Here is a 14,932-nt window from a genome sequence, read left to right as displayed (position 1 = left end):
TTTCAGCATTAAAACCCAGCTATATTAATTTCTATGCTTTTCAAAACATAGTCTTAATTTGTATTACATCTATTAGAGATTAATTTCATTTTTTAAATTGTTTTCAGAAATGAAATATCAAATGCTCATGTATAGTTTTTATCATTATGATAAAAAAATAATCCTGAGATTTGATTTCACATGGGTCCTCACCTGATTTTTCTTTAGTTACAATGTTCGTATCAGACTGGATTTTGAAAACAGCGGGGCAAAACATTCTGTAAACCCCTGAACCTTTGAACAGTGGTTGAAAATTATTTATTTTTAATGTATCAGGATACTTATTCAGAGTGTTCGAGAACATAAAATAATAATCAATGTAAATTGTTATCTTTAGTTAAATTCCAATTTTAAGTATATCTGGACTAGCCACGGTGAAAACTTTATGGGAGTCACCCCCAACGCACAAGTTGCACAAAAAATCCACCTTGTCCAGTAAAGTCCTAATATTTCCACAGGGGAGGATGATGCCTTGGTAGCTTAACTGGCTAAAGCACTCGACCGGGGATCCGGGTTGGAAACCTGGTCAAGGCGAATGATTTTTTTCTCTGTGGATTTTTCACAGAAATTCCAATTGTTATTACAGTTGAGGACCTCAAATCCGGAAAGTTTGGGACCAAAGGGTTTCTGGATTACTGTTTTTTCTGGATTTCTGTTCTTGAGGGCCTTCCCAAAGATATTTCCCATTTTTAATAACTCCTCTTTGATTTAAAGTGGGACAGGTGGATTCTCCATTTCTCTAAGTCATATAATCAAGGAGAGTGAAGCTGATGACTTGTTTTATCACTCGTATTCTTCCATTGTGAAGGGTGTACATGTGGTCACCTATGACTCCTCTACGTAGATGCTTATGTTGCAAAGTAAGCCGTGAGCCATTCTGCATTTCTGGTTTTCCGGGTTTCAGGATTCCGTATTTGGGGTCCTCAACTGTATTATTACAAGCAATTACTGTGGAATTCTGTTACTGTTAAGCATAGTCAAAACATAATGAGTCAACAGAGATCCTGAGGTTAAATTCCATTTGCGTATTAACATTACTAGCAACTACTAAACAATTCTGTCACCGCTAAGGACAGTCAAAACCAAATGAGTCAGCAGAGAAAAACATCAGAACTGGATAAAAGAAACTGAATCAAACAGTAAAATAATCGATGCTAAAAGTATTGAATGTAAGTTGCATAGAAAAACCTTACAATAGTGAAATCAGTTGAGTGAGTTGAAACTGAATGAGTGCTAGAAGTTCAAGCATTAATGCTCAATGAGAGTAAAAAATAAAAATCCTGTTTAAAATGAAGGAGTTACATGCAGATCAGATAGTGTCAAATCATATCGGTAGGGTTAGAAGTGCTATTGTAGGAAGGGTTAGAAGGAAGTTTGGCACAAGGAAAGGAACTGTCCCCCCCCTTCCCTGAATGTGTAGAACCCATATGCCTGTGGCTAAATCTGGGGTGAGACCTACCCTCGCCCTTGGATGACTGTGAAACGGGAACAATGTCACCAGTCAGGTGGTAATTTTTGTTCAGAGCAGCAGATCCTATGACAAGTACTTTGAAATGACCCATTAGGTGTCAGTGTTATGTATATTTGGCAATTCTGGTTATCTTCTGCAATGTCATGTCAGGCAAAGGCTAATCCAATGTTCACCGAAGATTTAAATGCATAGTATTTCTTAAGAGCTGTTATGACTGTTAAATGGCGCTTATCTGATTTTCTCGGATTTTAATTTTTCAGTAACCCCAAATCGAAAATTTGGTTTCTCAAATGGTAAGAATTATTTATTTCGTCAGCCAGTAACGTCAGAACGTCTATGAGCATCACGGATACATTACACTTAATTTTGCCGATTAAATCGCTATGAACAGCTCAACTGAAGGAGTTCCCAGCTTGTGGGCATGGAGTTTAAGAAAGATCCATAACATTAAAGCGAATGTAGCTTCATGCGTGGAGAAGACTCGGTCTGCACGCCGGGCTATCTGTCATCGATCGGAGGCAGTTTCGAGTGCTCGCCGAGACCGCTCTATCACTCTATGTTAATTGATCGCGGATGGCACGATTGCACCGTGTGCTCGCGGGACCGCGTCCGGCTACGAGTTTGGCACGGCATCAGGAATAATTCAATTCATATGTGAGGCATCAGGGCGATCCCAGATCCTTGATAACGTCACTAGTCATTGAACGACAGGAGCCATGGATGTGTGGTAATGCAGAAACAAGGCCAATAATAGTTCTACGATGCAGAAAAGTTTCTCGGGTTTTCCACCAGTTGATATTCCCCATGTCTATTGGGAGACATAAAGAATATCAACCAGTGGAAAACCCAAGAAACTTTTCTGCACCCAATACCCTGGGGAAACCAAATATCATGCAAAGTTCTACGATATTTTGTAAACAAAGTTATGCACAAATACCTTAGGATATAACGAGCACCCGATATAGCGAGCGATTTTTTGGTAATTTTGGGTACTCGTTATACCAAACTTCCATTATATGTTACCTTTAATATTGAATTATTTCAGTATTAATCAATAATTTGATAATGCAGTATAATACGTGAATACATTCTTGACCAATCTCCTACTGAATACTGCTGATATGTGAGGCACTATATTTTCTTGGTCTAAACAGTGATAAATATAGTGTGTGATATTAATATGGGCTATTTCAGGAAATGACGTAAACCCAGATTTCCTAATTTACTGATTTTGCCCCCCAATTTCCCTATCCTGGATCTGCCACTGGTTACATTGAATATTATTTTAACAATGTTAGGGCAATCGAGCATATTTAGTGATACATAGTGAATACTTACACCATTTCTTGCCTTCTAATTATTGTAATAATTTTCATTTCATTGCACCACTGAATGCTGTCTATGTCACTCTGAAACTAGGCTTATTTTTGTGATTGGGTATCTTTATCATCAAGTTCTTTGAATTTTCTGTTGGATGCTGCAACTTAGTCATCCACCCATAATCGACGGCAGTGGCGCCGACTCCAAGGGGCCTGAGGGGGCCGTAGCCTCCTCAAAAATTTGTTATGGGGGAGGAGAAAAAATGTATCGAGCTTGTCAATTTTCCCTGGAGGATCCATTTATCGAAAATCGAGTTTCAATGTCCTAATGTTGATCATATAACTCTTCTTAAATGCTTTAAAAAACTTTAAAACTCACTATTTGTAAAATTTCCTGGGGCAAGACCTCTGGTATGGGCCCCCCAATATTTTCTATAGGTCGGCACTCCTGATCGGTGGTTATCACCGTATCATATTGTGATGTCTCGAGCTGGGAATGATCATGTAGTGGAGTATGGTGTCATGTGAGGTTGTGTGCATGCTTGTGTGTGTGAGTCAGGTGTGGTGGCTGGTGTGATTGCCCCAATTGACAGGGGCTACCTAGGGACTCACGTTCCTCGGCCTCAGTGAAATCATCCTCTCTCCCTGCTAACCCCCTCTCCACGAGTGATATTTCCCCTCCTGAGGGGTATATAAACCCAAAGAAGGTGTGCTTCATGAGGCATGATTGACACGACGACCAAGGGAGGTAGATTAGGGGAAGTGCTGATGTTGATATCTGGTGATTTTTCTGGGTATTCTTCCGCGTTTATCCATTTTGTCATAATCGCCGCGGAAGCCTACTTGGAAAGAAGTGCTGATGTGCATGATTGCCATCATAAGTGGAATCAGAGTGTTGCTGGTGGCATACGCTGAAAGGAGACTGGACGAGTTACAACCGTGTCCCACACCACGTGCGTGAGGAGTTCACCCCCGGCTCCTTGGATCATCTGGTTCTGACCGTTTTGCCACAGGCAGTTTTCTACTGTTCCGGCTTCAACCATAAACTGTAAGAACGTCACAGTTAGCGACCCTTCATCATCTGTTGAGGTCAGACGTCCAATCACTTCCCTCGGTTAGAAGCTAAAAAGCTCTATTCTCCCAGTCCACAGTGCAACTTGTTCTCGCAACTAATTGTAAGAAGTGCTAAGAAAGTAAAGGTCAAATGACTTGCTAGCGAACTTAAGAAACTTTATCAGAAGGCTCTAATTAACAGTGGCCCAAAGATTTAATGTTCAATTTATTGAAACTTGTACTAATTTGGAGGGGGGCAAAAACATTACATTCAAATCATCGATTTTTTAAAAGTGTAATCAGTTCATTCTTTTCATCCTCATCAGGGTAAATTTTATGTGCATGAATATTCAAATCATCCATGATCAACTGTTCCTGGTCTGATGTATTGTGGAAATTGGGGGAGTAGTGTGTGCTAGTGTGCTTAGTCGAATGATTTTCAGGGACTGGGGAAGTGTTTGATTCCACCAGTGAAACTAGAGAAGGTGCTTTCTTAATTTTGGGCCATAATTAAGTGTTGTTTCTCTCCAACTGGAAGTAGATTTGAGGTCATTTTCCCAGTGTGGATGTGGCATTTTTATAAAGCACACTCGCCTCAGTACATAATTTTTCCTTGGAAATTCAGCCTCCGGACTTAGGTGCAGGACTTCAGGTAAAGGAATTCGCTCTCAGGATATTTGCGCAAAGGATAACAAAAATACCTTTGGCTCAGAAGCCAAAGACTCTTATGCCCAAACTCTAAATAGAACCTGCCTTCCAACCCTGCCTACAAGCATTTCAAGTCTTAAATAGCTGTCCTGCAGATGAACACAAGGGTTTTTTGAGTTCAAGGGGATGTCTTTACCCATATTCCACATGTTGCAATGAGAATTAGTCCATGATTCCCCAATCATCTCTCTCTCTCTCTCTTGCCCTAAATTCATCCATCTATTTCCCTCCCCTCCATGGCTACCAATTGCCTACCTGAATAATTCCCTCATTTCACCTGGAACCTGGTGAGCAGACATGAGTATGAAGGGGAGCGAATCAAGGAGCTATAACCCCACCTGCTGTATTGTCTCCGCTCTATGCTGGTGTAATACTGGTTTTTATTGGGTTTCCAGTTAAAGCAGACAATCCCGAGAAGAATTCTCTGATGTGAAAATCAGCTAATGGGAGTTAGCCAATCACCGCCAATAAAACCTCCCTGCCACCTCACCCCACTGCCTTGAACCCTCAAGCAAGCAGCACCTCTCCTAAATTCCCCTCTTCTTGGGACTCATGGTCAACCAACTACTCCACCTTGACATAACTCCCATTCATCAAAGTCTTTCTTGCATTGCAATTGCTGTGGTGTTCAGACCTCGCCCACAATCAATGCACGTCAGCCAAGTTTTACTTTTGTCAAGGTTAAGGGTTGTCATTTTTGAATGTTGGTTTGTACCACTCGTTGAGCTGGGCTTGTAAATTTTGTGTCGCTGATCAAGTTGAGGTATGAAAGTATGTATTTTATATTTCATGGATTTGGGGCTTGCATGATTTCAAATTTGATGATTGCTTTCCAATATGATTAACTGGATTCCACCAAAAGACCCACTGTAAGGATAAAAATATTAGTCACTGTAGTCTGGATTAGTTGAACGAATCGTGCAGGAGGGCATTCCCATAGCATGTAGTGAAGCTCCATCTTATATGTTATCATTAGTGTACATATTTATAAGTAAAATATCTTTCGGTTTTCTTGTTGAAAATTAAGTAACCCAGCCAGACAGATCTTACAAGTTAGTCCCCTCAGCTATTATCTGTGCATTATATTAAGTTATTGCTTAACAGGAAAGGTATTAGAGATAGAAAAGCTGAACTCAGCAAACTGAATTTGATGAGTAGGTATTACAAAAGTGTGCTGACAGGGCCAATAGGGATTATGCTCTGCATAGGGGCAAATCCAATGTTTGGGGTTGCCAATGGTTGTCCCTAGGGGGCGAATATAAGGGATGGGGGGCTGGCCCCTCCGGAATGATATTCTATCCTTAACTGATGCCAACTGCCCCAAATAAAAATCATATCCAACATGTACTACCTTGAATGTTTTAACTTTTGAATCATCGCAAAAAATTCAATAGCAACCACTTTTACAGATATTTGAATATGTCCATTGTTATTGCTCCATTATAATCAGTAAGATATCTTATTTTGATAACAATTTGGACACCTAAGTCAATGTGTAATCCAAAATAAGTTTTATTAATTCCACCACAAAATTTTTTTTTTCCACTTTGACAGGAAATTTAAAATAGATTCTCATAAAAGAAAAATTTGTGGTGAATTTTCTGAATCAACTTAATCATGATTAGGACAAAATAGAACAGTGTTTAGGTTGGGTTATAGGAAAGCTCGTCATATTTATTTTTTATGTTATCATAGACCAGATTAAATGGTAGATGTTTCATTTTTTTAAATGCTTAAAATACCTAAGTGAAGTCATGCACACTGTCAGTCTGCCTAATGGTGTGATGCATAGTCGAGACAAAAGCGAAAGAAATACTCATGCTGTGTTGTCTCATGGCTGAGCTTCTCTTAGCTGAAATGAGAGTCAAACTGCATGAAATCAGTCACTGACTAATGGCATTGCAAAATAACAAATTCTTTGCAGAAACAAACAAAACCGCGAATAGTGCTCTGCAGTTCATCATCGGAATACCGGACTCGGGGGATAATTGTTTTAAGGAAAATTTTCAAAAACACTTTTCCAGATGGATATTAAAATGCCTAGGTAGCTAGGGATGCAAAATTTTTTCCACCAAAAACAGTAAAACCTTGGCCAATAGTCAGGACTGTGGACATTATCTGGGGAATAACTAAATGGAATCAACGTAACAAAATGAAATGTGAAAAAATTGTAATTGCACATAAATTTAATAATGTAATATGTACGTATCGACGTGACATCATCGTCACCGTGGTGGTACGTCATCGTGGTGGCATGTCATCGTTGTGGCACGTCAGGATCGAAATTCCCTGTCTTCGATGCAAATCTACCATGTATTTTAGAGGTATTGGAGACATTATTCTACTATAGATACATTACAGCTATTTAAAAGTGTTATTTCATCATATTAGGCCTAATATATACCAGGCATAAGGAATATTAGACACAAATCACTGCTACACTGCAGTATCTGGCATCGCAGTGCTCAATAGTAGAAAACACAAGCGACGAAACGGGAATTTATCTTAAATTTCAGCGAATGATAAATATATCAACGAAACGAGTTCGTATCACTTCGTACATTATCTTAAAATTTATCTTGATTCCAATCACCGAAGGAAATTTTCAAGATTCCTCCAACCGGGGGCGCTGCAGATGCTGCCAGTCCCTGCGTTATTAGTGTTCTGATTGCTCCGGCACGCATGAGGTCGCGAAATTTTTCATTGAATACGTGAAAATGGTGATCGGCTGTATTTCAAATGGACAATTCAATGAAGTGCCTCGGCTATTAAGTCTTATAAATTCATCAGGTTATGAAATCGTGCAGAATAATGGTCAAAGACGGTACGGTCCTCCTCCTTATTGGAAAGGTTCTCCGCCTCCCAAGGGAAGCGAGGTATTCGTTGGAAAATTGCCTCGGGATTGCTTCGAAGACGAAATCGTCCCCTTCGTGGAGCAAGTTGGTAAGATATATGAGATGCGCCTGATGATGGATTTCAGCGGAAGTAATCGAGGTTACGCGTTTGTAATGTACATGAATCCCGAAGATGCGGCAAAGGCTGTGAAGGAGCTAAATAATAAAGAGATTCGCCGAGGAAGGACCGTGGGAGTTGTTAAGTCTGGTAACAACTGTAGGCTGTTTGTTGGCGGAATACCGAAAACAAAGACCAAAGAAGACGTTCAGAAAGCCATTTCAGAGATTGTTGATGGAGTTGGCAACGTGATTCTCTATTGCTGCCCCAATGACAAAACCAAGAATAGAGGATTCGCATTTGTAGAATTTTTGTCGCATCGGGAGGCAGCAATGGCTCGGCGGAAGTTTCTTTGCCTTAGTACAAAGATCTGGGGAAAGAATGTAGCTGTGGATTGGGCAGAGCCCGAAGTTGAAGTGGACGAACAAATCATGTCCAAGGTAATGTAAGATAATTTATGCACTCTTCGCGTTATTGTCATGGTTTAATAAGATTACAATTCGACGGCTGCGAGTTCAAAATTTACCTATAAGGTAACTTATTATTATACTTTTATGGGTTGTTCCTGTATGCTCGATTTACAATTATAAATTTACCTTGTTAACTTATTCTCACAGTATTGAACTAAGAGTCGTTTGATGTGCTGATTTCATTCCTTTTATGTGCCAAGAATTTAATATTTTTGTCATTAAATTTGGGCGCGTGTGAACTGCATGGTATCCTTCAGAAAGTCTAGGAGTCAAATTTAGATAATGGTGTGATTCAAATGTTTAAAATAATCTGGAATTTAATCGGTCTTGTTTAAACTATGGTGAATAAATCCTGCATGTTTTGTCGTAATTGAGATCTTAATGTCAATATTATTTTGGGAACTGCATGGTACCCTATGTAATTGAAATTGGACCTAAAACATTTTTTATTTGCTTATCTATATATGTATTATTGTTTCATTAGGTAACCGGTAATTTAGATACAATATGATATAGTCTGGGTGGTGCATAACCAATAGGTCTGGGGAGAAGAAAAGAAGCAAACAAATAAATACCTATCCATGATGCAAAATATTATGGAATTAAATATAAGGGTGGAGTTTATTTGCATGAATATCGTTTGGAACAATAAAGAATTTGGTAAGGGTCATTTGTCTGCAGTGCACTTTATGGGTTAAATACAGAGGCAGGAGAGAGTGCACAGTGTGAGGAAATTCAGTTAAATTTCCATATATTCTATTTAAATTTGTCACTTTTCAATTTAAGGGAATTGAATATTTCTAATAGGGACTTATATTGTGTCTGCCAGCTGCTGAAAAAATGTGGATTTGGTGGATACTTAAAAGAATTCCTGGGGAATTTGAGGCACATCATCTGTGCCTTAGCACCCCCTGAGAGTGTGCATTTGCTACTGGTGGATGTCTGAGCTTTGAAGGATTGCTCACCTCTTACATGGGTTAGGCTAATTTACAGGCATTGTCTTTCTTCTGAGTTTCCTCTCATGGCAAAGAAATATATTTGTCAGATACGATACAAAGAAGGTACAAATATGTTAGTTAATCCTAAATCTGTATTCCTGCTTTTAATTAGGACTGAAAGAGTCCACAGATTGTGGCACGTAGTTTTCTCAATTTAGTGTCACATGTCAAGTCAGAAAACGGAAGGTCTTGCTACAGTTACTGTAGTTGGGCCAGTATGGCATACCCCCTAAAACCAGTTAAACTGTCTTTAAAAAAAAAAATATCCCTACTGCGAATTTTCCAATGGATTTCAGAAAGAAAAATCGGAAATGACTATTTACTTATTCAGAGTTATCTCGTGGCACAACTTGGAACTAATATAAGAGTTTGACATTTCAATCGCTGCCAGAAGTATAATACATGTTCAGCTGTTGGCAATTTTCGGTGTGTACTGCCTAAATTTTTTTCCCAGCTACAGCAGGCATTTGTCAGACAGTATCGGACAAAAGCCTGTTATGCTTATAAATGGTTATTATTTTGGAGATAATATCACTAAGCAATATAATGAAGTAGTACTAATAATGACTTAGTACCCACACAGCACACAGACACTTTTAGGACGTCCGGTGACTGTCCGCCAAGTGGCCTACGGACGTCCGTAGGCCGGCCAAATTCATGCCTAAGGTTGTCCGCTGCAAGTCCGCATGTCAGTAAAAAAGGTCGCCTACAGACGTCCTGAAATTGTCCGCTCCGGACACCTTCAGGACACGTTTAGGTTAGGACTGAATTTTGTTCGATACTAATAAATAATAGGTCCAGACAAGAATTTAAATAAATGAGGCATCAATTTCATGCACAATATTTATTTGGCTTCTTTGGTAAAATAATATAACACAAGAAACTACTTATGTATTACTTAATTTTCATCTTCCCCTGCAACCGCTCCTTGGTGTGCCTTAGCCAGTTTCTGATAGCCGCCTCCACATCTTTTTCAGGGGCTGACATGCTCTCCTGCACTGCTCCTGTAATAATGAAGTATATAAACATTTTATTGTAGCAAGAAATCGTCTGTTGTAGGTAACAAGCCGATTACATAAGACAGGAAGCTACAGTCTTATTAGTCTCATGTTTAACATTCTTAAGGTTTCAAAATTAGGAAAAACCTGCCCATTTTAGGCCATATACATTTTAGAAACTTTTCTTTGACTTTTTCTTCTTAATAAGGAAAAGATTTTTATTTTATCTTTATCTTTATCTTTATTCATCCACGGCGAGGATTGGCCCTCGCGGATGCTGTATACAACACATTTATGAAAACATTCAATACAACGAAACATACAAAACATGTACATTGGATTAAAACATTAAAACATTAGAAACACATACATTACAAAGATTACATTTAAATTTACATTTAAAATAAAAGAGAAGAAAAGTCCAGCTCAAAATACTCATGAATAGAGTACAGTGGATAATTGCACAGCCACTTTTCCAGCACATTTTTCAGTCTAGTGATGCTCACTGATCTGGCTTTGCTGGGTAATTTATTAAATAATTTTACTCCCAAATTATCAGACTGGTTGTTGGTCTTAAACAGCCTACAGTAATTAGTATTTAGGCTATTTTTAGCCCTAGTGTCATGAGATTAATGCGTTTTATATTTAAATATTAAAATTATAAATACATTAATATATTAGAAATTTATATATTATAATTAAGAACATTTTTCGAAGAGCAATTGTTGCACGACAGAACCGAACGACAGAATACAAAAAAGACAACTAAAATGCAAGAATTTTCAAATGAATTGCCGATAAAATATTTAAAATCACCTCTTTCAGTCCTGAGTCTTTCATCAATATCCCGAAGCCACTTCCAACTAGAAATTACATCCAAATAATTTCAGGGAGAAAAGGTACATACCTTAATGTATTTCATAGGAGTGAAATTGTCTCTTCTTATCGCCCAAATACACTTCTTCTTCTTCAACTCACGATCTATAGGAAAGCTAAAAACTTGAACTTTGGGTCTAGTCCTGGAGTTCCTTCGCATTCTGGAACCACACACGTGAATGGCATTTTTAACAAAAATGCCTCGCAAACAAGTTTCTGAAGCCCACCGAATGAAATTAAATAATAACGGAAACTTCACAATTCACAAAAACTCTAATTTTCACCAACTTAACCACAAAAATCCCTGGAATGTGGTGAGACGTAAGGTAAACAACGTAATCTCCAACGGCGATCCTTCCGCAGGCCTTCTTTCTAGGTGGCTATGGCATCATCCGAGAAAAAAAATAGTCCCATGCCGGATACGAATCTTTGTATCCAGCGTATCCAGATACGAAATGACTACTGCGTCACATGTTAATTCAAGAGTTTTTAGGAAATTTAGGCGTATATGATACAATTTTATCGCTGCATATGAATTTGCCACTGTACTGTTCAAAACCTTCGTACAAATGGGACACTAGTTGGACGTCCAAGATCGGACAGTGTGCGGACGGATGGGAAGAACGGTAGCCGGCCGTCCTCTGGGTATCATGAAAATCCTCGGACAGTGAGAGGACGTGCCGGAGGCGCAGCGGACGTCCTTTGGCAACGATGTGCTGTGTGGGTTTATATTAACATTAAGTAGGTATATGTTACCATGGTATACCCTTATTTTAGGAAAAAATCAGACTAGGGGGTATCCCCAAAGCAGAACAGCGAGTAGCAGTGCGACATAGTCTCAGCATGAGGAAGAGGCCTTCAGTAAGATGGGGGAATAATACTCTAAATGGGGAAATAATAACATAAATTTCCACCAAGGAGAAAAATCGTTTGACTTGAACTGGATTCAAATCTGAACCCCCGAATGAACTGCAGGTGCTGTACCACTTACGCTACCCTGGCATCTTCCTTCTCTGCAAAGGTTTATTAGCCTTTGAGGAAAAAAGTGGTATATACTGCCAGGCACTCAATGTCATAGGGCTGCATGTTTTTTCACGTATTTAGTGCCACAGTCCGGAAGCCGAAGCTGGAACTTAGAAAGCTACAGCATTCACCATAGACATAAGTCAAGGAAATAACAAGGTGTAGCATGCAGCATACTTTTAAGTAGTAAGCCTTCAATAAGCTTAGTTTTTCAAGTATTTGGCTAATTGGTTGACTGAGAGAACCATAGAGACCAGGGTGAATGAGCATCGACTCCACCTCAGACTTTGTCAGCTTGAGAAATTGGATGTGGCAGAGCACTGCATCCTGGAAAATCATAACATCTATTGGGAAGAACCCACCCGGCTTGGAATGAGGTTAATGTGATAGAATAGCCAAAGAAGCAATAGAGATTCAGCTTCATCCTAACAACATGAATAGAGATCAAGGACTCCATCCAAGCAGCACTTGGAACCCAAACATAGAAAATGATGGGAAACCCAACAACAATAGGAACCTATCAGGGACCATGTGGGTGAAAGAAGAGATATTTATACAGCAGAACACAAATGACATCGGTGTCATCAGCCCTGAAGATGTTTGGAAAGTCTCCCAATGAAATATTGCCCTACAACATGCAGACCCTAGCCCGGTTGGAAACCAGAGAAGAGTTCATTCGAGTTAATTACCAGTAAAAACTCAAATTCTTCTAATGAGAGAATTTTTGCACTGTAAATTTGCAGAAAGTTTTAGCAATTTCTGAGATGTAACTTCTTGGAGCATTATTTTCCCTATTTTGGTGTCTGAGGGACTTAAAATTTAAATGCTGTCTAGTAAATAGTAACTCATTAAAAATGAACCTGGATGGCAATACTGTGCTCTACCTTTCACAGTATAAATGTTAGATAACTATAGAGACCCAAAGGGGTGCATTGGAAAGCAACCAGATGTATGTTGCACAACAAGGCTATGGCAACGGGCAAAAAGGCTGAGACTTAAGCTTGTCTCATCTCAAAATCAGCCCCATGCTTCCATTTTATAAATGGAGTTTTTAACAGTTTATGTCCTAAAATGAAGAAGGCTTGTTAGGACAACGTAATACTGGACAACATAAGCTTCTGTTGTGCTGTTTAATATGAAAGTAAAATGATATAGAAGATATTTAAGAGTTCATGCCACAAAGAATGAAATATTTTAATAGTATATGAGCAATTATCAAATATTGATGCATTCTTGGAAGATGAGTGTTTGATGTGTGTATTTTATGAATGGTTTATGACCCATCTGATGGATTCATTGGACGGATGAGATTTTTATTTGAGTGCTTCCCATCACTTAGCTCTAAAGCAGGGATTGGGCAGCCTGAAAAATCTCCACTGCCATCAGGATTTAAACTTGGAACGGCCCAGGAGCCAATGGGGAGAGAAGCCAACACTTGCCACCATACTGACCCAACCCTCAGGTAGATTTGCCCCTCATTCAGAGTAATAGTGGGTTACTAGCTGCCAACTTTAAAAGTTTTAGGAGAGTGTTGAATTGAAATGTAAGGTTTCAAATTAAAGTGTGTGGAAAAGTGTGATGTTGTGAATATATCCCCTTTATAGTTTGCAGTTGAAGGAATAGCCTGTGAAGTTCAAAATTTCTCCAACAAGTCTCTGTAAATGCAGTAAACCTGATAAGTGTACGTTCAGTGTTAACTGGCTACGTATCCTGAGCATTGCACATCTAGGTAATGTGAATGCATGGTTAATGGGAAAATATTTTGACAATATACTTACTCATGGGGAAGCACCCATACCCATTTACCATGTTGGAGTGATTCATTCTGAAGTGTATTTTGACATATTCTTTTAATCAGTGATGGCGATTGTGAAAAAATTCTTTGTAGATCTTTACACGTCAAGTTGAGGTTAATTATCAAGTGGCCCTTGGCTAGTGTATCTCGTTTGGTTCGACAATTGCCTTGTAAGAATTTACCGTAAAGAAGTGTTGGTGGACTAAATTTGACCCAGAAAATTCCTTGTGTGTGTATACTCATTTCCCAGTGACTTCAAGCAAGCTTCTAGAACTGATACTGTTACTAGGAAAGAGATATTTAATTCAATTTATTCATAATATAACTATTGTGTTTGGAGTCTGCTGAAAATAAACATTAAGAAAACAAAGATATATATGTATGCAGTAGAAGAAAAGAAGTCAAGAATAACATTGCAATAGGGAAGCAAAAGCTGTTAAAGGTGGATGAGTTCTGTTATTTGGAAGCAGGATAATGAGCGTAGGAGAAGCACGAAAGAAATTATCAGCAGAATAGCCCAAGCAAAGAGAGCATTTCACGTAAAGAGAGACCTGCTTACAACAGGAAACTTAAACATGAAACTAAAGGCACAACTTTTAAGAACCTACATTTGGAGTATGCATCTATATGGAAGTGAGGCATGGACTATGACAGCAGTAGAGAAAGCAAGGATAGAGGCCTTTGAGATGTGGTGCTACAGAAGAATGATGAGGATGAAATGGATCTACCGAGTTAGTAATGAGGAAGTCCTAAGAAGAGTGGGAGAGAAGAGAAACCTCATGAAAATCTTTACAAGAAGATGGAACAACCTTATAGGCTACATCTTGAAACATGATTGCCTGATGAAGACAATTGTCGAGGGACAAGTGGATGACAATACACCTCAAACTAAATATATGGAACAGGTGAAGTGGGATGTGAAAGAGAAGAAATACATATGTGTGAAAAGATTGGCCGATAGGAGAATTGAGTGGAGAGCTGCGTCAAACCAATCTTAGGTTTTTTGGCCAGTGATGGTGATGATTAGGAATACATGGCATTTTATGAGTTTTTACCAATCATACTTCAATGACTGCCTTTTACGTACTGATGAGTGTAATGGTGTCGTCTTCGGAGAAAATATGGAAATCAGGGTAAATATTCCAAGGCTACGATGGTAACTTCACCAGGAGAAGACAGTGTCTAACCATGTTAGCAAAAGTGTTTGATGGATACCGACTGGTTATCTCT

At 38.9% G+C, this 14,932-nt stretch overlaps 1 protein-coding gene across 2 annotated transcripts in view; it reads left to right on the top strand.

Moving 5' to 3' along the window:
* The first annotated feature begins 6,857 nt into the window (after window positions 1–6,857).
* The window catches only part of LOC124170866 (APOBEC1 complementation factor-like), a 36,706-nt gene continuing 28,631 nt past the window's right edge, over window positions 6,858–14,932 (top strand). For both annotated transcript variants that reach the window (XM_046549880.1, XM_046549879.1), the window contains exon 1: window positions 6,858–7,982. In XM_046549880.1, coding sequence (XP_046405836.1) covers window positions 7,308–7,982 — 675 coding nt within the window. In that variant the 5' untranslated portion in view covers window positions 6,858–7,307. The remainder of the gene's footprint in view (window positions 7,983–14,932) is intronic.

This window comes from Ischnura elegans, chromosome X (assembly GCF_921293095.1).
Source record: "Ischnura elegans chromosome X, ioIscEleg1.1, whole genome shotgun sequence".
Lineage (NCBI taxonomy): Eukaryota > Metazoa > Arthropoda > Insecta > Odonata > Coenagrionidae > Ischnura > Ischnura elegans.
The sequence above is the reverse complement of the archived record's forward strand: the minus strand, read 5'-3'. Positions and strand labels throughout refer to the sequence as shown.